Source organism: Glycine max, chromosome 17 (assembly GCF_000004515.6).
Source record: "Glycine max cultivar Williams 82 chromosome 17, Glycine_max_v4.0, whole genome shotgun sequence".
Lineage (NCBI taxonomy): Eukaryota > Viridiplantae > Streptophyta > Magnoliopsida > Fabales > Fabaceae > Glycine > Glycine max.
In genome coordinates this window covers 37,598,298-37,620,878 of record NC_038253.2, presented here as the reverse complement: position 1 = coordinate 37,620,878, position 22,581 = coordinate 37,598,298, and the positions used below count along the sequence as shown (strand labels likewise).

At 31.2% G+C, this 22,581-nt stretch overlaps 3 protein-coding genes across 5 annotated transcripts; all 3 read left to right on the top strand.

Annotated features, from left to right (window-relative positions):
* The first annotated feature begins 4,245 nt into the window (after positions 1–4,245).
* Positions 4,246–10,261, top strand: LOC100793667 (probable protein phosphatase 2C 60). 3 transcript variants are annotated; one of them, XM_014770074.3, is made up of 11 exons: positions 4,246–4,485; positions 5,448–5,567; positions 5,773–5,836; positions 6,300–6,408; positions 6,729–6,882; positions 7,347–7,472; positions 7,572–7,695; positions 8,104–8,180; positions 8,375–8,427; positions 8,615–8,669; positions 9,779–10,261. In XM_014770074.3, exons 2-11 carry the CDS (start codon positions 5,451–5,453, stop codon positions 9,917–9,919), a joined length of 1,020 nt encoding a protein of 339 aa, XP_014625560.1. In that variant the 5' UTR covers positions 4,246–4,485; positions 5,448–5,450; the 3' UTR covers positions 9,920–10,261. The 3 variants fall into 3 exon arrangements, with proteins under 3 accessions (XP_014625560.1, XP_014625559.1, XP_014625558.1); XM_014770073.3 differs by lacking the exon at positions 4,246–4,485 and adding an exon at positions 4,509–4,729 and having other exon boundaries at positions 6,729–6,886; positions 7,381–7,472; XM_014770072.3 differs by lacking the exon at positions 4,246–4,485 and adding an exon at positions 4,513–4,729.
* A 3,769-nt stretch (positions 10,262–14,030) lies between these two features.
* LOC102670107 (uncharacterized) lies at positions 14,031–16,025 on the top strand. The gene is made up of 3 exons (XM_006601153.4): positions 14,031–15,132; positions 15,218–15,350; positions 15,650–16,025. Exons 1-3 carry the CDS (start codon positions 15,053–15,055, stop codon positions 15,800–15,802), a joined length of 366 nt encoding a protein of 121 aa, XP_006601216.1. The 5' UTR covers positions 14,031–15,052; the 3' UTR covers positions 15,803–16,025.
* Positions 16,026–18,108: 2,083 nt separating this feature from the next.
* On the top strand, positions 18,109–22,113 carry LOC100811577 (aspartate--tRNA ligase 2, cytoplasmic). Its single transcript, XM_003550202.5, has 10 exons — positions 18,109–18,838; positions 19,173–19,283; positions 19,395–19,508; positions 19,720–20,010; positions 20,109–20,219; positions 20,398–20,451; positions 21,054–21,133; positions 21,217–21,332; positions 21,493–21,607; positions 21,739–22,113. The coding sequence occupies exons 1-10, from the start codon at positions 18,323–18,325 to the stop codon at positions 21,863–21,865; spliced, it is 1,635 nt and encodes a 544-aa protein (XP_003550250.1). The 5' UTR covers positions 18,109–18,322; the 3' UTR covers positions 21,866–22,113.
* The last annotated feature ends 468 nt before the right edge of the window (positions 22,114–22,581 follow it).

Here is a 22,581-nt window from a genome sequence, read left to right as displayed (position 1 = left end):
AATTTTCAATTTTTATAAAAATGAATCAATTTAGCCTAATATGATTTTAAACAGAATTTGGTTATTAAGTTGCTAAAAGTTTGGAAACAAAATTAATTTATTTTTTAGGACTTGAGGATTAAAATTTAAAAATTTGAGAATTAAATTAAATCATTTAAAATAATTCGATGAACAAATTAATAAGCGTTATTTTTGCTGGAAAATTTACACATGACAAAATTAGTTGAATTTCCTAATTTAGATTTAATTTTTATAAGTATGCTTTTATGACATAATAATACGAATTAAGAATCATTCATACAAACTCAATAATAATTGGTTTAGGATTTGTAAATTTTGTGCAAACTTCTATATTCAAATCTCAGCATCTCATTTGCAGACCTAAAATAGCATTCACTGGTGGAAAAGATTGAAGACATCTTTCTATTAATGGTTTTAATTAAAAATTAATGTTAATTGAAGAAATTAAGAAAAAAATATTTTTTTAACTGTTATGACACCAAACTTCTCATTGCAAATAAGTTGCTTTTTTCAGCTTGGAATTTTATTATCTTTTGTATGTTTTTATCGGTGTAAGGCTCATGCCCAGCTATATGTAGGCCTTATCTCTGTATTTTGTTTCTTTTGGCTTGATTTTACTCCTTGTGTTTAATCAGCAATTAATAATATGTGTTTTGCCTTTTAAAAGAAAAAAAAACTGTTTTGACACCTTAATAAATATGACTTTAAAATAAGTAGTTATGTTTTTGTTGAATGTTAATTTAATTTAAATATTTAAATTATATTGAAAACAATCAATGACCTATAAAATATCATATGTTTGATTTTTTTTTTAAGGAAAATAACATATGTTTGATAGGTATTATATTTAAGGAAAAATTAAATAAGAATAACGACCAATACTTAGAAGTTAGATCATGCTAGTTCCGGTGTTTAGAAATTGTTTTCTGCTTCTTCAGCATAAAAAAATGTTTTCTGCTTTTAAAAGAAGAACAAAAAATGTCTGATAAGAGTAATTTATAGAAAATGTTTTCAAAAAATAGTAACTTTTTAGTTTTAAAATTATTGAGGTAAAAAAAAATAAAATCGGTGCAATCATTGAGGTCAATTTAGTGATAAATTAAGGATTTGAGTAGTTTGCATGAAGTTTTAGATTCAATTTGAGTAGTTTACATTATATAAAAAAAATTAAAATAAAAAACCAGAATAGTTCTATCTTTTTTCTGGTTTCCTACTTTCAATTTTATTTTATTCATCATCTTCTTCCTTACTTTTTCTCTCCAAAAAACAATTTTAAAAATTTATTTTATAAAAAAAAACACACAAACAAAATCGAACACTAACTCATTGGCAAATCTAATTATTTAATCCAGACCTATCTATTTCAATCATACTTTTCGAAATCAACTGAAAATATTTAGATTACGAAACAGTCAATTGAATAATAATTTTGAATTAATCAAATATCAAAATAAGTTTAAAACAATTCAAATTTTTATGGCTTCTTTTTTCGGTACAGAAAAAAAAATAATTCAAATTTTAAATTTTTATGGCTTCTAGATACTCTTTACTCGTGTAATTTTTTTTTTGGTACCCTTTTTCCCTCTTAATCTAAACGAAACATTTCTTATGATTAATTTAAAATGTGAAAACATTAGGATAAATCAGATTGTTTTTATGTGTGGGGGCGTGAACGACGGTTTGAAACCTCAAGTATAGATTTGGACGACTTTTTATGCGGTTCATAACTCACCATAGCACTCTTATTTGTCGTGATTTTTTTATCCCTTCTCTTATTTGTCTTGTGTCATTGATCAGCTATTCTCTCATGTACTTATCTTCACTATTATAAAAAAATTATTTGTTAGGCTAAATTACTATTTCTCTTTTTTTTTTTTACACATCTTAAATGGATTTCATTATTATAAATTATTTTTTCTTATCATCTTATAATTTAAGCTACTCTCTTCTCTTTAACTCTTTGTAGCTTTAAAAACTTTGATAAATAATTTTCACAAAAGACCTCACATTCTTATATTTTATCAACATTATTTTTTATTACATTATAATTATCTTAACTATGAAATAATAAATTATAAAAAATAGCAAATTTCCCCAAATTAAAATTAAATGTTAAAAAAATAATGATAATTACATAATTAAAACAACATTCAATTTTTGGTTATTCTTGCACTCAAAATGCTCCCAAATATATTCCACAGTTGATAATAAATTTTGCAAAATTCACATGAACGTTATTATGTATACTAGTTGGTGTCACGATGACCATAAGAATAGTCAAAATAACCATCATGCATGTATGTGATTCACAATTATGTTATATAGTACTCCATGATGCATGCATATAATTAATATATATTGTGTGTGTTTGACTCGATTTATGTATAAGGCCATATTTAATCGCAAATTAAGATTGGAACATTTCAAATGTTTATTCCACATGTTTTTTTTTATTGTTTCTTAATGTCTGATAAACAATCATCTTTTACCTCTTCATTACATTGGGATGCTCTTGACAAATGTAATCCATTATAAGTAAATATCATTTACTAAACGATATACCCCAAATTATAATAGGCTTGTCCCTATAAAATGCCATTAAACACATTAAATTAGTTTAATACAATGTTTTTGTTTAAACATGTAACACTATAATTTTCGTAATTCCTATTATGTGTTTGATATATAACACAAGAGAAAATTAAATTTAAATTCATGATAATTATAAAACGAATTAATAAACAGATTTTTTTTTATGTGTCATAACATGATTGACAAATTATTATGAGTGTTGGGCTTAGATTGTGGGTCTCATGTCTTTTCGATCTTGTAAGTGAGGTTTTGTGGTAGAAGGGGAGGATGTGTGAGGTTAGGAGAAACATGGGTACAAAGAGTAAAAACACAAAATACTCCCAAAGCTTTAATTGTGTAAGACTTATTTCATTATCTGAGTTTCCCATAGTTTCATTCATTCTCATTTCTTCCTTCGGGTGGAAGACATACACTCAGGTAAGGTGTGCACTTGCACTTCCTCATTTTTTAAAATTCATTAAATTTATAAATAAAATTTTATATTTTTATATTTTATTTTATCTATATTTATATAATTAAACCCACTAATTTTATTTTTTATAATTTACAACCACTAACTTAGGGTCTTGGATCCGTCATTACTTCCTTCCTTCCAAAGCTCCTCCTTCTTCTTCTCTCATGAGCATGAATTTTGTGGGAGTTCACTCCAACATAAGCCTTGTTTTCTAATTTCCTAGAGTTTCCTTGACTAAACTCTAGTTGGTTCCAATTAGTTGATTTCATAGGAAATGTAGAGTAAAAGTCATTCTTGGATCAGCAAGTCTCCTTCATAGCTTCTTTTTCAAGGTTTTGGGTCAGTTCATAGGGTGTGAGAAGCTATGATTTGACTTCTTAGTTAATTTGGGGTGCAGTTTTTTTTCCTCGCCAATGACTTGTTAGTTAATTCTGCACATATTATAAAATTGATTGAATGGATGGTTGTTTGCTTGCTTTTGACCGTCTGGGTCTAGTTTTAAGATCACTCGAAGTATGTAAATAGCTGACAATGTATTCTTTTAAGCAGAAAAATTAAGAAAAAAAAACGAGAAAATGAGAGCGAAACAACAGAGACAGCATAGTTATATTATATCAAATTCCTGCATTTTCACTCGTCAAACTCACCTAAAAAAAAGTGATAGTAATATTAAACAAAAAAAAAATTGTGTAGTCATAACAGACATGGTAATCGGTTCCAATGTCCTTAAAAATTGTCTTATGATTGCACCATTAAAGTATTTTTTTTTATTATATTATAAGTGTAAAATATCATTGACTATGTTGATCTCTTGGTCAAAAACTTGGTTGACCAACTACCTTCAGTAAAATTTCTCTTTTTACTCGTTTTTTTATTTTGAAACTTTTTTTATTCATAAGAATCTATGAGAATGATATTAAATTTATAATAATTCACACAATCTATTTAATTATTTTGGGTTAGATTATCTTAATATTTTCATAACCTTATTTAAGAAATTTAAACTCATTTTCACCTACAACTTGTTAGTTTTCCTTTTAAAAGTGTGTTTAGAATAAAAATATATTTAGCATATAAAAATACATTTTGAACAGTTATCCGAATGTTAGTTGTTAATATTTATTAACTAAGTTTTAAATTCACTTATTTCTCCTCTATTTTTCATTCACCACTAACATAACTTTATATCTCGTAACACATACTGAATGCGTTTATGAGATGAGAAACGTTTGGTGGATGAACAGTGTCAGACAAATCTCCAAACCAGAATTAGAAATTTCATTCTGTGCCACAAAGTCTTGGTCTTTTCTTTCTTTATAATAGTGGCTGTAGTAATTGTACCTGCTTTTGTGCTCTCTTCTTCTGTCCAAACTCCAAACTTAACTCGTCGCTTTCTTCATACTTCTTACCTTCTAGTGGTACTCTTCATCTTTCTCACTATTCGTTTGTTCATACTTCTCAGTTATCAATAGTTTAAAAAAAAAGAAGAAGAAAAAGTTAAAAAAGTTTTCCTCATGAATTGTTGCTTCTCATATAGTTTTTTCTTTTCCCACTTTCAAGTTAGAATACACAGAATTATGAGCTGTGAACTCTTATTATTCATTTAATGTTCATATGATCATCTGGGTCTTTCTTGATTATGGAGTCTACTACCTTCTGTCGGTCTGTTGATTAATCTTGATGTTTATTATTTATTTTCTATACAATTCTTAGCACAATTCAAGACATAACGAATTTCCAAAAAACAAAATTCTTCTTTTGGTTTATATTACGCATCATCTTTATTACCTATAACTTGAATTCTGTTTGCTCTGCCTCTTCATATTTTATTTTGTGTTGAAATTCTTTGTTCTTCCTTGTATTTGCATGGTTTTAGATGATTCTGTATTTATTGTCAGTTTTTTTTAAACCTGTCACCGAGAAAAGGGAAAGAAAAAGTAAGAGTTTATATGACCTTTTCTATGATTGGAGTCTTCTTCATAGTTCCATGCGTGAAAATATTCCCTCATCATTATCTTTCTTCTTTTTTTTAGCATCTTTCTTCTGAAGTACTATTGACATGTACTAGAATTGCAAATGCTACTTATGCTTCACCCTTTTCCCCATTGAAGTGTCTAGCAGTTTACATTTTTTTTTACTCTTTCTACTTTCCTTTTGAAAACAACATATTCTTAATTTTAATGTACACATTAGATTTGTGTTTGAGCGTCATGGTATTACTTTTCTTTGTTTATGCAGCATTAAAAGTTGCATGTCATATTTGTAAGAGTTGTTACAAAATGATATCCAGATTTTCTTTTCAATTATTTATTTTTGTTTAGCTTTCTTTAATTTTTTCATGCTTGAAGAAATAAAATTAATGCTTATTTGTTTTATTCAGATAATGGGAACGAATCTCAGCACTCCCAAAACTGAGAAGTCTTCTGATGATGGTGAAAATGAGCATCTTAGATATGGTTTATCATCTATGCAAGGCTGGCGTGCAACAATGGAAGATGCAGTGAGTAATCACTATTAAAGTTGCTAGTTTATTAAATTGATAATTTTGTGTGTAATAAATACTCAATTCTGTCTGCATAGAAAAATAATTTATTTAGATTTTTTTTCCAGTTTCATTGGAAGGATAGAAATTTTCACACCAGGATTTGTCTTAGTTAAACCATTAATATGCTGCTAAGTTTCTTCATTCTCTTTTATTTTGCTAGCATGCTGCACATCTTGATCTGGATGCATCCACTTCCTTTTTTGGTGTTTATGATGGTCATGGAGGTAAGATTTGAATAATTGTAACTGTTTGGAAGAATGACCGAATGCCAGGTTTATAGTTTTCTTACAGTTGTCGTCCATACATGTTAAAATGATTAGCTGTTTCATTATTTTTTCCCCAGTTTTACAACTTTGTTACTTTTGCCTCTAAATTAAGAAAAATATAATTGGTTTTTCTTCTATGCCTCTAAATTGTGTTTGTTGAAGTTCTATATAACATATCATGCTCCACTTTTATCTTTTATCTTTTGCACTTATCTTTTCAAACAAATAGTTGCTGGTTTACCTGCTAGACCATATCTGGCAGAAATTGTGCAACTCATGTACCTCAATGCTCCTCTACTTGTTGCCTCAAGACTTTAGTGATCCCAGCCAGGGAAAGAGGAGACTAACTACAAGAGAAATTATGTGTTATTTTGTAATCAACAATATGTTATGGATGCTTAATTAACCCTAAAATTTTCAGGTAAAGTGGTTGCAAAGTTTTGTGCCAAGTATCTTCACCAGCAGGTGCTCAAGAATGAAGCATACATAGCTGGAGATATAGGAACCTCTCTTAAGGAATCATTTTTCAGGTTAGAGGAAAATGAGGGGGCCCTCATGTTTGTTACTAAAAGTGGTTCCTCTGTCATGTCTTCAGAATATAGTGACCGAAGCTGTTTATTTGTTTGCACTATCTAAATTTTAAACATATGATTAATTTATTGCATTTCATTAAAATTACAGAATTAAAAATCACACAAATGAAGTATGGCATTAAAATTGATATTATAGACAAAAAAGTGTTCACTAGTTCCTTATCCATTCATTGTTTTCTGTCACTTCTCATCCAAAACACCAGAAGAAAAAGGAATAAAGAATGAGTAATGCACTAGCATTTTGGTGATTATTGCAGAATGGACGACATGATGCGTGGTCAAAGGGGATGGAGGGAATTAGCAGTTTTGGGTGATAAGATAGACAAGTTTAATGGTAAGATAGAAGGGTTGATTTGGTCTCCACGAAGCAGACATAGTAAGGAGCAAGATGATACTTGGGCCTTTGAGGAGGTAGGTATGACATTTGAAGGATCCTTTAACTTTTCAACATCATAGCTTTATGGGCTAATACTTGATTTGTTGATACCTGGCATATGGCTTTTTAAGTAAAGAAACAAGGTTTAAAATTGTGATTGTAGTTATGGTTTCGTCAAAATCCTTAATGTTGTGAGATGTTACGGACAAATGTGGCCACAATTACGGTCACAATGTCATTGGGAGCCCAAAAACCTTGATGTTGTGGCTAAAATTGTGGATACTGACGATTTTGTAAAACCTTGATGTTGTGGCTAAAATTGTGGATCCTGACGATTTTGTAAAACCTTGTAAAGTATTGTGCCCATGGATTTAGAGTTGTGTTTCTCCAAATGTGTTAGTTTTGTGTGTGTGAAACTATAATTTTCTTTACACCTCCATTTTTCATTTTTGGTTTCTTTTTGTTGCCGTTCTGTAATACGTCTACGTATTATAAGCAGGGCCCTCATTCTAATTTTGCTGGACCAACTTCAGGAAGCACTGCATGTGTTGCAATTATTAGAAACAACAAACTTTTTGTAGCAAATGCCGGTGATTCACGTTGTGTAGTATGTAGGAAGGGTCAGGTAACTTCACGATGAAAATTCTTGGATTTTCATCTTCAAAGTAACAGATCTTGTGTATAATTATTACCATAGTTTTCTGACTATGGCTTATATCTACAGGCGTATGATTTGTCGATAGATCATAAACCTGATCTTGAGATTGAGAAGGAAAGAATCGTAAAAGCTGGTGGTTTTATTCATGCGGGACGAGTTAATGGGAGTTTAAGCCTTGCAAGAGCTATAGGTACTTATCTAGTGGCAAGTGAGCTTTAATAAATTATAAATGTTAATTTAGGCTTTCTTCCAATTTTAACCTGAATGAGTGGCATGGACCTCTGCACAATCAGTCAAGCATATTGTGAACATGATAAATTGATAATTAAGTGCACCAAAAATAAAGTCAAGTAGCCAACTTTCTATGATTTTAGTTTGTATGCTTTATTTTGTTTCTTTACAAAGCAAGTTGAGGTTGCTATGCATGTGAATTTGTTTCAGATTGGCAAATTGAGCATTCCATATATGGGTATTTGTTTCTTCTGGATGCTAATTTCTTTGTGAAGCTTTCATATATGTTTATTTTGGATTTTTGGGAATGGTGTACAATGGACATGGTTTGAATGGTCCCCATTCAATATGTTTCAATGTTCTGCAGGTGACATGGAATTTAAGCAGAATAGATTCCTTTCTGCTGAAAAGCAAATGGTGACAGCCAATCCAGACATAAATACTGTAAGTTTGTTCCTTACAAATCAGCTTACTTGACATGTGATACATAAAATAGAATTTAATAGATCTACCGCAGTTTCCCAGTTGCAATATGGAAGAACCAATAGTGAAATGCTTGCTTAAGAGTCTTGGTATTTAATACTATTGTAAGTTTTCACCTTTAAACTGATAGTTTTGGTTTTTACATTTTATGACAGGTTGAACTTTGTGATGAAGATGAATTTATAGTGCTGGCTTGTGATGGCATATGGTATGCTTCTTATGCTTTTATAACCCCATTTCAGTCCTTTTCATTAATTTACTGAAATGTTGTTAACACATTGGTCTATTGGTCCTTGCACTTTCTCTATTATTTATTTATTTATTTTGGGGGGATGTCATGCCTAGAAAATTCTTGAGTGGTTGATTTTTTTCCTTCTTATTGGTTCTTGGTTCAGGGATTGCTTGTCAAGCCAACAATTGGTAGATTTTGTACGTCAACAACTGCTCTTGGTGAGTTTTTAAGTTATAAAATCTTCCTAATAAGATGGTGAAGTATTAAATTAATAATTTGCTGTTATTGCTTGCTGCCCATAGATTATGCTTTTAGGTGATATTTAATACAGGACTTAGTACTGTCACGAATAATAATTGTTGTTTGTAATTATAATTAGTTGGAGAGAATTAGTTTCTTTTTTTTTTTTTTTCAAACTGGGGATAGAGTTATGTTCTGTGACATAATGCAATTTTCTACTTGCCATTAGTCATTACCTTTTTAGTTTTTACTCGATGCTTTTAGGAATTTTTTCTAGTATAAGTAAAATCAGTAATAGGCTGTTACCTTTTTTGTATATAGTCTGTGTTATGGCCTAATGGGAAGCTGATGCATCATTTGTCACATGGGCCTAAGGTTTAGAAAGTCTACACAAGGTAAAATAGAGGGAGAACAGGGAAGAATAATGAGCTAGCACTGAGAGAAGGAAAAAAATTGGGGTGGTTACTGATTTTGTGAGTTGCTGTTGTCAGATCCGATTCCTTTAAAAGTGAATAACTCACATTAGGGGGGGTATAAAATACTAATCTTAGTCAACAGACATAGGTTGAGTCTAGTGGAAGGGACTAATCTCCCACAACATAATGAATCGATTTTCAAATGTTTGTTAGAAGTGTCTACATTTAATATCTGACCATGTTTTGAATGGAATTGCTTCCAAAGGAGAATACCGGTAGAAAACCAAAAAAAGTAATCTTAGTCATCGATGAAAAAATATCATGAACACATGCATAACAAATCATAATGTGTTGAAAAATGAACTGTTAGATATTTTCATCAATAACTTAAATTATTTACTTTACTCTCTGAAGTGAGTTAGTCAAATCCGCAGTTATCATACAGGGACATAGGCTGAGTGTATGTGCTGGGGTATCTTTTCAACTCTCAGTAGTGTTTTAGTTTTCAGCTAGCTTTTAAGCTATCAACTAGTTTTTTAGCTACCTATGCCAATGCCAAACAGTGGAATACACACTCTGTAGGTTAATGATCCAAGTTATTATTTCAATGTGGTTTTAGCTGATCCATAAAGCAGATGTTTTGAATATGATACCATTTTATCTCATCACAGGAAACTAAACTTTCTGCCGTTTGCGAAAGAGTACTAGATCAATGTTTGGCACCAACAATTACTGTTGGTGATGGATGTGATAACATGACCATGATTTTGGTGCAGTTCAAAAAACTGGCCCAATCAAGTGCACCGGCATAACATAAGAGCTATCATCTTCAAATGAAATAAGCTACATCTGAACTAAGACTAGAGAGCAGTGAAAGTTAGTAAATTTTGAGCAGCAACACTACACACATGTAGACACATGAGTCTAGATGATCATTTTCACTTCAACTAGCATTTGTTTCCAAATTTCTGTGTTTATTTTCACACCTAGAATCTGTTTTGCTTGTTCAATAAGAGGCTCCAAATGTTAGTTTTTATAGCTATTAGCAACAATCTGCAGGCATTTTGTGATGTTTAGCTACTTGCTATCAACTGCAAGGATATTGGCCCCAACTTATTAGAACATTGTGTATATATATAGTATATCTCATCAAATAACCTTGTTATGTGATGTTGGTCTCACAGGTGAGGCTGAAACTGATTTTTCATGGATTTGTTTTACCATCATGAGAAGGGGTTGCATGAGTCCTTTTTTAAAATCTTTTTTTAACAATAATATTAAAAATGCATTTGGTATTTATTATTGTACTTACAAATATAAATAAATATAGACAAGTCCAGTTCTTAAAAAGCTCAAATTTAAATTTTAATAAAAAAATACAATAAATACTAGTTTATTATAAAATACAATTGATAAAAACTTTTCTTAACATGTAAATTATTTTTTAATAAATACATTATACTGTAATTATAATTTAAAATAAATAAATATTTTTTAATATGTAAATTATAATTTATAATCTCATTTTCCAACTTGTATATTCTAATTTAATAAATAAAAAAATATTTGATATTTTTCTACATGTTAAAATATTTTCTCTTTCTTATAATATTAGTATTTTTCTATCACCAACTTATATAAATCATTTGTTAAACCTACGCACCAAATAATTTACTTTACTTACCATTTTGTGTTGATAATTCTCGTTATTAGTAATCGTTTCCTCTAAACACCTATGACTAACAATATTTTTGAATCGCCTACAAAGGGACTTCCGATGTAATCTGTTTATTAATTAATTAAGTTTGGTGCATGTGTATATGTTTCAACTTTCAACTTAACGTCAAAAAAAAAAAAAAAAAAACTTTCAACTTCAATTTTGAAAAATATTTTTTTAATAAGAAATCATTTTAAAAAGATATTAAAAAATTAATTATTTTTCTAAGATTAAACTAAATTAAATATGCAGACAATTATTTAAGCATGTATTTTATTTGAAATAATATCTAAAAATATTTAGAATCTATCATGAATAATTCTATCATATATACAATCTTATTAAGGTGGTTGTAACAAAAAATCTTGGTTACCTTTATCCTAAAAAAAATGATTACCTTTTTTTACGATGATTCTATATCTTATCGTTTATAGAGTAATTATATTAAGGAGAAATTAGTGATGATTTATATTCATTTAGATTTAGATTAGCACCCAAAAAATATATTATTGGATATTCTATTTATTGATGGAGATATTGGAATACAAAATTGTCTCTGTTTTTTACTGCAACTTTTTTTATTCAATACATATTAAAAAATTCTCCTTTAGTAATTATTCCAAAGTCGTCACTTCATCTAAAACAAAGTTCAGATTTGAATGTGCCCAACAAACTCAATGTAATTTAAGAGGTTTCCTATTTTTACCATGGAGTTCACTTCAACAACAACAATATGCACAACCGTTTATGGCCTTTATTTTCCACCGAATCATCTTCAAATAGTAAAATTTATTAGAAGATATATAAAATATATAATAACCTCCCTCTGCCTTCCCTTTACACTCTAAAATTGTAAACTTTCCAAGCTTCACTAAAACTATGATATTTTTTATTGAAAGAAATACAAAAATCAGAACAACAATTATACGGGAAAAAAATGGTAGAAGATAAAAGATAAGATGAAGGGAGAGGCAATATATTTTGTATTCTATTCAAATCACACCTATTTCTTCTTCAAAAAGATAATTTCTCTTTTTTACTTCCCTCCCCTTAATTACTCTTCTCTGCTTTCTTTTTTATCTCTTATGATTTCAAGGGTCTATTTAGGTTTTTCACTTTCCTGAAAATTAAGTTTTAAACTCCTCTATTTTCACGTAGAATTAGAAAATTGGGGTACACAAGAGGATTGGCTTTCTTCCGCAAGGTTGATGATTATTCTACAGTTCTTGTATTTTTTTTTTCTTTTCTTATCCCTTTGTTTTTCTCAATTAGTTGACTTTTTTAATTGAAAATTGAAATCTTCATTTTACCAACGAAAACTATTTTTTTTTAATCTAAAATAGGTGAAGAAGGGTCTGAATTTTTTTCTTCAGTGAAAGCTCATTCCATTGAAAATTAAGAATCGAGGTGTAAACATGAAAAGGGGTTTTCCTACTCGTCAATCTTATGGCTCCCTGGAAGAAGCGAGGCTTAGTATTAAATACTATTCGCTATTGGAAGATTGTTCAAAGCTACAAAAGGTTGGTATGATTTTCTTATTCTTATTAATATTTTGTTATATCTGGAATTCTATGATTAAATAAAAACATCAATTTAAAATTAATTCACTAGGTCTTTTAGGTTTATTTATTTGGTAACCACCATTTTTTGAGTGAGAATCGAATACTGACCCAGGATGGATCCCAGGATTAAATAATTTACCTTTTAGGTCTCATACATTGATGAAAAAAAAAAGCTACATAATTTAGTAAAAAGATACAACATGTTTAAAAACGTGTTTAAAGTAAAAAAATTCTTCTAAAATTTATTTTGTATATTGTTTATAGTTGGATTGCACCTGATATTAAAAATCTTGTTTGAATTAGATCTCTTTGACATTTCATAATCATAGTTAAAAAAAATTTCTCCTTGATAAGATCGGATATATTTTTACAAATTTCGTTGTTTAGACTGATCACAGAATTATGAGATTAATCTTTCATTGGACTATCCGTAATTTAGTCATATTTAAAGTTTATCGTTCCTTTCTAAAAATAAATCCTCTAAAAATATAGTAAATAACAAGCAAATACAAATCCTCTAAAAATATATTAAATAACAAGCAAATACAAATCCTCTTTAACCAATCATGTGTTGTCAACTAAACTACATATATTGAAATATTATTATTTTGTTAGTTTCTAAAACTAAAATAATTTTTTAAAAAATAATCCCAAAAGTCATATACAGACAGTGAGTCCCTACTAACTGGAATAACACGGAGAGAGTTATGTAAACACTTGTGTGACGCGTAACATATCAAATCAATACTATCAACCATGTTAGCTTATAAACGTTACATGACATTTGGAATATCATGATTAACGAAAACCAGTTTGGGAGAGACTTTTGCTTAATTTCTCTAATTCTAGAAACTAACTGGATAGCGTTTCACAAACTGCAGGGGACTAAAATTATGGTAAATTATCTATAAAATTGATATTAACAATTAATTTTATTTCCTGATTTTTATAACTATTCATTGGTCTTAATTTTTTTTTAAAAAAAATACTCTATTAATTGATACCCAAAGCAAGCTCAATTATTTCGTCAAGAATTAATTTGATGAGTGAAACTAATTTTACGTACCAAATATGTTTTTTTTTATCATATATTCCATTATTTTATTATTGTTTGAGAAAAAAAAACATACTAGAAAAAGCGTTTTCGACCACCATTTCTTAACCGTTTTGAAGCATAACTTTCTAAAATGATTTTCACATAAAAATCATCTTAGAATATTTTATTTCAAAAAATAAAAATTAAAGATTTTAAGATAGTTTTTGTAAAAATCATCTAAGACAGATTTTGTAAAAATTGGGTTTCTTAAAATGTCTTTTAAAAAAAATAAAGATTTTTAATGAAAAATCGTCTTAGAAAATAAATTTAAAAAAAAAATAAAGATTCTGAATAAATTTTTAGGGTAACAGATTCTGACAAAGCTAGGAAGAGACTTACAACAAAAATGCCGGCATGGAAGTAGAATTGCTGCAGTTGGAGATTCGAAACATACTTTACAAACATGGGAATTTGCATGGCCATTCCCATGCATGCGCATAGGAAAATATTAATGAAAGCACAAAATCTACCTACCAAAAGTAAAATCAAGACACATGAAAGAAAAAAATATCAAGTGAAGATGGCATTGAGGCATTGAGGCATTGAGGCATTGAATTTGACATATGCAATTCCATAGTTGCTACTGACTACTATTGCTTAGAGAGTGGCGAGTGAGAGAAATTTGAGAATAAGCCTTTTCAAAAAAATAAAGGGGCTCATTTCATTTCTCCACCCACAACAAATCAAAAAAGCATTCCCTTTTCCCATTCTCTCTCACTCTACTCCATTGAGATTTGAAAATTAACAGAAAATAAAAAAAAGATTTCTCCTACAGTAGTTGGTAGCAGACGATGGAAGAAGAAGAAGACCAGCAGAAGCTTCTAGATCTGGTGAAGGCACTCATCCACCACCTACTCTCCCCAAATTCCCCTCCCCTAAACCCTAACTCTCCTTAATTCCACAACTCCCTCAGCTACGCCCTTTGTATCCTCTCCAGTTGCCTCACCCCCTCTGTTGCACCCGACGCTGTTGCCATCGCCAACTCCATCAAGTGCCGCCTTGCCTCCCACGACCACTCCTCCCAAGCCCTTTCCTTCGCCGACCTCTTCTCCAAATTCGCATACTTGAGTTCTTTTTCCTTCATTTCTTGCATGCACGTAGGTGAGAATGTCGACGGGGTTGGAAACGATGAGAAGAATGGTGTTGGGGGAGTAACAAGCGAGAGGCGAAAACAGTTGACAGAGGCGATAACAGTTGACACTCCTAATTGTTTTTTATTTTAATCTGTGAGACCATCAAACTCTTATTGTTTACCATAGATTTTTTAACACAATGAGAGAAAAAGGATAGAATATGGTATATTGGTTTGGTACTTGCCATGTTTGCTTTTAATACCAAAGACTGTTAGAAAATTGCCTTGATTAGGAGAATTGAACATCAAAGTATTGTGTGGGTGTACTCATGAGCCACTAAGACATGTGAAAATATTCGCGGTAATTGTCCGAGCCATTTAATCTAAAAACTTAATTATTGCTTTTAAAATGGCTGAGAAACAATAAAGGTTTGTCTCCTTTGAATTTGATGTTTTTTTATAAGGTTGATAGCTAAATGTTCACTGAAAATTATAACAATGTTACAGGAGTGTGTTTCTAAGAAGAGGAAATTACAAGAAGAAAAACAGAAGCGAGAGATACTTCTAGATGAAGTTCGGTATGAAACATTCTAAGCTCTCATTTTCATGTTGTTATGTTCTCTTCATTTGAATAATTCTATGACCAATGCTTTCTGATTGCAGATTTTTGAGACAACAACATAAATATTTAACAAAAATACAGGCTGCTAAGGTTGAACCAGAACTTGGTCCTAGCCAAAATGCAGATATTCATAATGGGCCTATTGAAAAGGAGAGGAATTTCTTTTCCAGCGAGGTATTGACTTTGCTTAAAACTCCAACTTATTGTTTTCCATATGAAGAAAAATAACATTTTTTAATATTGGTTAAAAATTTATCAGGAACTATAAAATTATGAGTAAAATTTGTTAAATAAGAAGTGAGACTATCCAAATTTTGTGTTTTCTAATAACTTTAGTTAATATTGTATTAGAGAGTGTATTGCTAATATTTTTCTATAGCAACCAAACTAATTTTGATCTAGATCCAAGAATACGACTACGTTCAGTTGCTTTAAAAGAAAAATTAAAATTGGAGTGAAATTCTTTATTGCAGATTAGCATGCATCAAGAAAGCAATGGGAGGGAGGAGCTAGTGGGAAATACACTGCCTATTACTGATAAGCCCCTGAACTTGTCAAACAAGGAAAAAAAAAGTGGAAAGAAGAAAGTGTCATGGAATGATGATGTAGTTGTGATTGTACTATAAATGTTGCTAAGGAAAATTTTGTTATTTGCTACATCATCCTGTGCACTGTTGGATGAAGTTGTAGAAGCTGATTCTAATACTAGGAAAACCTTCCACACTTAATTAGGAAATAGGAAACACAGAAGCAATTAAAAGTATTTACAGAGTACGTACATATTAGATACTAAGTATCCAAAGTGGATAAGTATGTGACACAATTATGATATCACATGGCCACTATTTAGAAATGTCCGTGCTTCTTAGGCTATAGGATTAAATTGCATAGTTTTGGACTGGTACTAACATATTTTCAAATTATGTATACTAGTTATAGTTGATTACTTGATTATTGCTGAGGCTTGAAATTGTTTGGGAACTCAATTAAGTATTGAAATAGATCTATTTTCTAGTTTTTATTTAGTCTTTAGACACTCAATGCTTGGTAGTAGCGGCGGACCTTAAGTCGGTGGGTATAAATTATAAAAAATAAAATCAGTGGGTACAAATTATATAAATATAAATAAAATAAAATATAAAAATATAAAATTTTATTTACAAATTTAATGAATTTTAAAAAATGAGGAGGTGCAAGTGCACACCCTCGTACCAATGTAGGTATGCCACTGCTTGATAGATGACATTTGCTAACTTATTTTGTTTATGAAATGGCTAAAAAAACAAGATAATTCATGTGCAGTTTTGCTGAATTTTATGCAGAAAAGTTTTGATGTAATCTTATTCTCTGTATATCTCCTTTCCCTTACAACTTTAAAACACAATTTGGTTGTCGTGGGAATGCAACCTTGGAGAATCTTGCCTCTTTCCCCTAGCACCAAGTAACACCTGCACCTGCAAGCCAAAGGGTTGTAAAGCTTTTCAGCATAAAATGTGCATCTGGTTCCTCTCTTGGACTTTTACTCTTAAAAAAAACAAATAATGTGTTTATATAACTGAATGGCATATTTATATATGATAAAGCCCATCTTAAAGAGTCAACCTTTTTTTTATATATAAATTCAATGATATATGATAAGATAAGATTAAATAAATGAAAAGCATGACACATATTTTTAGACATGATATGTTATTCCAGTAAAATATTTTTTTTTTATGAAGATACATGCTTATTATTTATACAATATATATACTTACACTTTTAAATATTTATATATAAGGAGATCTTATTTCTTATTTTATGTAATGATTCATAAAAGGTTAGGATCGACTTTTATCACTACTTTTTTATGTACATAAGTAATTATTTCTAATTATTGTTGTGATCACTACATGACTCTAATTTTGATGATGATGCTTTAAAGAAATTAAAGAATAATTTAATGACAAAGACCATTTTACATTAAGAAAGATAATACAAAGACTAATTAAAAATTAATAATTGACATTAAACTTGACTCTCTTAAGCATGTGACCCAATAGTTCGAATTAGGAGTGAGCAACAGATGATTACACATGAATTAAGATAAAAAAAATCTGAACCGCAACAAAGCTCATAATTTGCACTAAAAATAGTAATTAAGTCATTTTATGTGATAATTAATTATATAGTCGTTTTTTAAAAAAATTATATTTTTCTCATAAATTTAAATATTAAAAATGACCCCTACGATATGCGAGCAAAAATATTAATTATAATAATTGTTAAAAGAATTAAGTAAAGTAAATGTAATACAAAATTAGTATTACTTTTTTTGGTTTGTAAGTATCAAACTAATATATCAAAGAATTTACAATAACTAGTATTACTCGACTATTGGCCAAACGTGAAAAGTGACCCGACAAGTTCCATATTTTGTATAGGTTGCACTTTTTGTGGCCAGATTTGGCTCCTTGGCTTGACCCAAATTTGCTCATTTTTCTTTTTCTTCTTTTTTTTCTTCTAAATTATTATATATTTTAAGAAAAATTCAAATAATATTAGACCAAAATAGGTTTGATTAAATTTGTGCCTATCAAATTAACTCTTTTCTTTATAGCATGCATTTTCTTTGGCTCAACTCAGCCCAGCTTGACAGCCCGTCAAACTTTGATACAATACTTTTATTATTAGTTTTAAGAGTAAGTAATCCTAATCCAAAGAGTGTAGCTAAGTTTATTTGTGGGAAAAAAATTTAGAATTTAATTCATACATTTTTGAAAAGGGGTGAAAAACTTTAAATATGATTAAGTTTTAAACTGATTATTAGTTTTATAGTTAATTAAACACCCAAGTTAAGGTAATTAAAAATAAAATTAAAAAGTAACCCTAGGGGCCAATACCATGGGATGTGCTCATGTGCATTACCGTTTTTCTATTGTCAACCCATTGCCGTGTGCCCTGTCTGAGCATTCAAATTGGATAAGTAACGCTGCTTCCATTTCGTAATATAAATTATACTCATTTCTTAATCCCTTTCTAAAAAATAAAAAAAAAATTTAACCCTAGCAATTTTCTCTTATTGCCTAAAAACATTTCAATCACTCTACTTTAAACGATCCGCTAAAAAAAACCTCTCGCAAAACCCACACTCCCAAGCCAAATCGATGTCGTCTTCGGAGTCCCAAGACCCCGCCGCCGCCGCAGCATCGTCGGAGGCCCAAGTCAGCAAAAAGGCCGCCAAGAAGGAGGCCGCCAAGCTGGAGAAGCTCCGCCGACGCCAGGAAATCGCCGCCGCGTCCGCCGCCACGGCCAACCTCTCCGTCGACGAGGAGGACCCCCTCGGCGGGAACTACGGCGACGTGCCGCTGGTGGAGCTGCAGTCCAAGACGCCGTCGGACGTTGGCGAGTGGACGCGCGTGGAGGCGCTCGGCGGCGCGCTGGAGAACAATTCGGTGTTGATCCGAGGGAGGGCGCAGGCGATTCGCCCCGTCGGGAAGAAGATGGCGTTTCTGGTCATCAGAGAGAACGGTTTCACCGTTCAATGCTTGGTGCAAGCGCAGCCTGATACGGTGAGTGCGCAGATGGTGAAGTTTGCCGCTGCACTCAGCCGCGAGTCCATCGTCGATGTCGAAGGCGTTGTTTCGGTCCCCACCGCTCCCATCAAAGGCGCCACGCAGCAGGTTTGTAATATTTTTAGGGTTTGTGAATTGTGATTAGGTTATGGTTACTATTCGATGCAATGCTCAACGTAGTAGCAGTCAGACATATTTTGATGAGACTCTTTCTAATATATATATATATTGCCAGTTGGAAATTCTATGAAAAAATGCATTCCCAATTAGAAATGCTGTAAAAACTAAAAATACTGAATAGTGTTTTGTGTGAATAATATTATATGATTTACTTGAAGATATTTATTTGTATGTTTGTTTATTTATTTTGGTAGGTTGAAAATTAGTGGTTGAATTTGGAGGTTGTGATTGTTTGTTGAGTGGGTTTGGTTTGTTCTTGTAGGTTGAAATCCAAGTGAGGAAGTTGTATTGTGTCAGTAGGGCTGTACCTACTCTGCCAATTAATCTTGAGGATGCTGCTCGAAGTGAAGTTGAAATTGAGAAGGCTCTTCAGGTACTTTAAGTAAAGATGTCTGTTTGATGTATCCCATTTGTTTGAGGAATTTGCTGTTATTATTTTGATCTTGCTTTATGTGCTTGTTAATGGGAGTTTTAATGGGTGCAGGCTGGTGAGCAACTTGTTCGCGTTAATCAGGATACACGTTTGAACTTTAGGGTGCTTGATGTGCGAACGCCGGCTAATCAAGGGATTTTCCGCATTCAGTCTCAAGTTGGAAATGTAAAGCATATCATCTCTGATGCTATTTGGAAGAGCTTAATTATTTATTTTTGAATCACTGTTGGCACCAGTTGGGGTTGCTTCAAATTTAAGTTTATTGAAATAAGTGCATGCTGATTACTGACTACTGAGACACTCCCATAAGAAATGCATTTGCAGTTGGATTCTGAGTCAAATGCTTTGTTTAACTTTTCATTGCTTTGTTGGGCAGGCATTTAGACAATTCTTAGTATCTCAAGGCTTTTGTGAAATCCACACTCCAAAGTTGATTGCCGGATCTAGTGAGGGTGGAGCTGCTGTTTTTAGACTGGACTACAAAGGTCAACCTGCATGCCTGGCCCAGTCACCTCAGCTTCACAAGCAAATGTCTATCTGTGGAGATTTTGGCCGTGTTTTTGAGATTGGTCCTGTGTTTAGAGCAGAAGACTCCTACACTCACAGGCATCTGTGTGAGTTTACGGGCCTTGACGTTGAAATGGAGATCAAGAAGCATTACTTTGAGGTATATTTAGCTTGTAGTTGTAGGAAAATATTATGTGATTGCATTTGAAACTATTGAGAGACAAGAATGATTTACTGATGATTTGAGTTTTTGGGCAGGTTATGGATTTAGTCGATAGATTGTTTGTTGCAATGTTTGACAGTTTGAACCAGAATTGTAAGAAGGATCTGGAAGCTGTGGGGTCTCAGTACCCATTTGAACCTTTAAAGGTGGTTATTTTGTATCATCTTAATTATCTTATGTAGTGGATTTGTTATGGTATCAGGTGTATATTGTTTACTTGATTTGTTATGTAGTGTGTAATATCACTAATATGAGATGCAAATGAATACTTGAGTTACATGTTGCGCTTGTTTCTGATCTGACAATAACCATGTTAATGTGCAGTATCTGCGGAAGACACTACGGCTTACATATGAAGAAGGGATTCAGATGCTCAAGGTATGGATAAAATTTCTGAACTAGCAAGTGGTGGATAAAAAAAAAGAGATAGGATGATGATGATGTGTGAATCTTGCATCTTTATTCTGTTGCCTATTTCATAACACTGAGAGAAGGGAATGTGTGTTTAAAGCGCTAATGGGAGTATCCCTTGAACATTTTAATCTATAGATTAGCATACAAACAATTCTCAACAATCATGCATGTCAATATATGAAAATTAAAAATAATGTATGTCATAAATTCTGAATTATATTATAAATGCCAAAGAAAAAGGTAAAATGATAGACATTACGAAAACAAAATGGGATAGATAGAATAATAAAACTAAGAGGGGAAGGAAGTTTTACATATTAGTGAAATAGTTAAGATATTTTTGTGTTCTAACTCATCTTTAAGTTTAACTTTCTCATTACATGTTGAAGTTTTATTTAGTCTAATTGAATACCATGTGAATGTTCATTGCCCTGTTGAATCGTATTGACCTACAGAATCTGAAAAGGATATGACCTACCTACCAACCACTAAAACTATAGGATGGTAGGAATTAACAGTAATAGTATGCATGTTTTGCAACTAGTAACGATTTTTTGGTTTTGCAGGATGTTGGAGTAGAAATTGAACCTTATGGTGACTTGAATACTGAAGCGGAAAGGAAATTGGGTCAGCTAGTCTTGGAGAAGTAATTCCTTGTCTTTTTACTACTAAATATTGTCTTTTGTTGTGAGCTGTTACCTAAGCTAAGTTTGCTGTTATTGTATTTAGATATGGCACGGAGTTCTATATCCTTCATCGGTACCCTTTGGCTATAAGGCCATTTTATACAATGCCTTGCTATGACAATCCAGCATACAGCAACTCGTTTGATGTCTTTATTCGAGGTAGGCATTAAGTTATTTTCTCTAGCAATACTTTGTTATGACAATCTGGTCCGATTGGCTCGGAATTTTTGGTTTAACTGCCATGTTTCTTTGAATATATATGTATTTCCGGTTGTGTTCCGGTTCTGATTTGAACTTCTGTGGATTCCTTGTCCCTTAGGTGAGGAGATCATTTCAGGAGCTCAGCGTGTTCATGTGCCAGAATTTTTGGAACAACGTGCAGCAGCTTGCGGCATTGATGTCAAAACAATATCTTCGTACATTGATTCTTTCAGGTATTGTTTTTCTCTTCTTTCTCTCTTTGCTTATATTATGTGTTTGTGCCTCTTCCTCCTACTTAGCTCTGGTAATTAATTTTTTTAAAATTGTGTATAAAAACTAATTGCTTGATTTTGACCATTTCCAGATATGGTGCACCACCACATGGTGGCTTTGGAGTAGGGTTGGAGCGTGTAGTGATGCTCTTCTGTGGCCTGAATAACATTCGCAAAACATCACTCTTTCCTCGTGACCCACTTAGGATTGCGCCATGAGAAAATCATATCCCAACAGTTAATTGCTCAAATATTGAGTCTTTTCAATTTTCATTATATGACAAGATTTTATTTTTTTATGTTGAATCCCGAAAACATTATTTAAATTCTCAGTCTTGGAGCTGATACTTAAATCCACCGTGATAAAAACAAATGTTTTGACTGGCTGTATTGCCACTGTGTATTGAATTGACCCACTTTAGAAAGTCCATCTTTCTCCTCTAATCAGAAACCAGGTGAATCAATGATAAATTTGATCCCATGAACATATTTCAGCTGGACATTTGGAACTGGGAATGACTTGTATGCATTCAAATCAAGTAGCATTTTGTTAAACAATGTATGTTAAGTATTATTAATTACTATATATTAAGTAAAAAATAATTTCATGTTAAGTATAACATTGAGTTTTACGTTGACTCTGGAGGGTTTAACATTCCTCTTAACCCGAGCTTGAGACCAGCTATGAAAAGATATAGGCAGAGTTTATCAAGTAAAATATAATTAAATTAGGCTAAAAATGTAATTTTTATTTTTTTTAAATGTGATTTTAGTTTTTTTATTTTTTAATTGAGATATTTTATCTTTTATTTTGTAAAAAATTTATGATTTTGGTCGTCAAATTTTTCAATGAAGATATTTTGTTTCTTATTTTTTAAAAATGTGTAATTTTAGTTTCTTGATCAATTTAAGACTTGTTGATTGTGTATTTTTTT

Bases quoted from the DNA above. Each gene is read 5' to 3' on its own strand.
- LOC100811577 (XM_003550202.5), top strand. From the start codon at position 18,323: ATGTCGTCTTCGGAGTCCCAAGACCCCGCCGCCGCCGCAGCATCGTCG. The intron at 19,284-19,394 runs GTACTTTAAGTA...TAATGGGTGCAG, and splicing joins AAATTGAGAAGGCTCTTCAG to GCTGGTGAGCAACTTGTTCG. The intron at 21,333-21,492 runs GTAGGCATTAAG...CTTGTCCCTTAG, and splicing joins GTTTGATGTCTTTATTCGAG to GTGAGGAGATCATTTCAGGA.
- LOC102670107 (XM_006601153.4), top strand. From the start codon at position 15,053: ATGTTACAGGAGTGTGTTTCTAAGAAGAGGAAATTACAAGAAGAAAAA. The intron at 15,133-15,217 runs GTATGAAACATT...TTCTGATTGCAG, and splicing joins ATACTTCTAGATGAAGTTCG to ATTTTTGAGACAACAACATA. The intron at 15,351-15,649 runs GTATTGACTTTG...TCTTTATTGCAG, and splicing joins GGAATTTCTTTTCCAGCGAG to ATTAGCATGCATCAAGAAAG.
- LOC100793667 (XM_014770072.3), top strand. From the start codon at position 4,682: ATGATCATCTGGGTCTTTCTTGATTATGGAGTCTACTACCTTCTGTCG. The intron at 4,730-5,447 runs GTCTGTTGATTA...TGTTTTATTCAG, and splicing joins GAGTCTACTACCTTCTGTCG to ATAATGGGAACGAATCTCAG. The intron at 5,568-5,772 runs GTGAGTAATCAC...TTATTTTGCTAG, and splicing joins GTGCAACAATGGAAGATGCA to CATGCTGCACATCTTGATCT.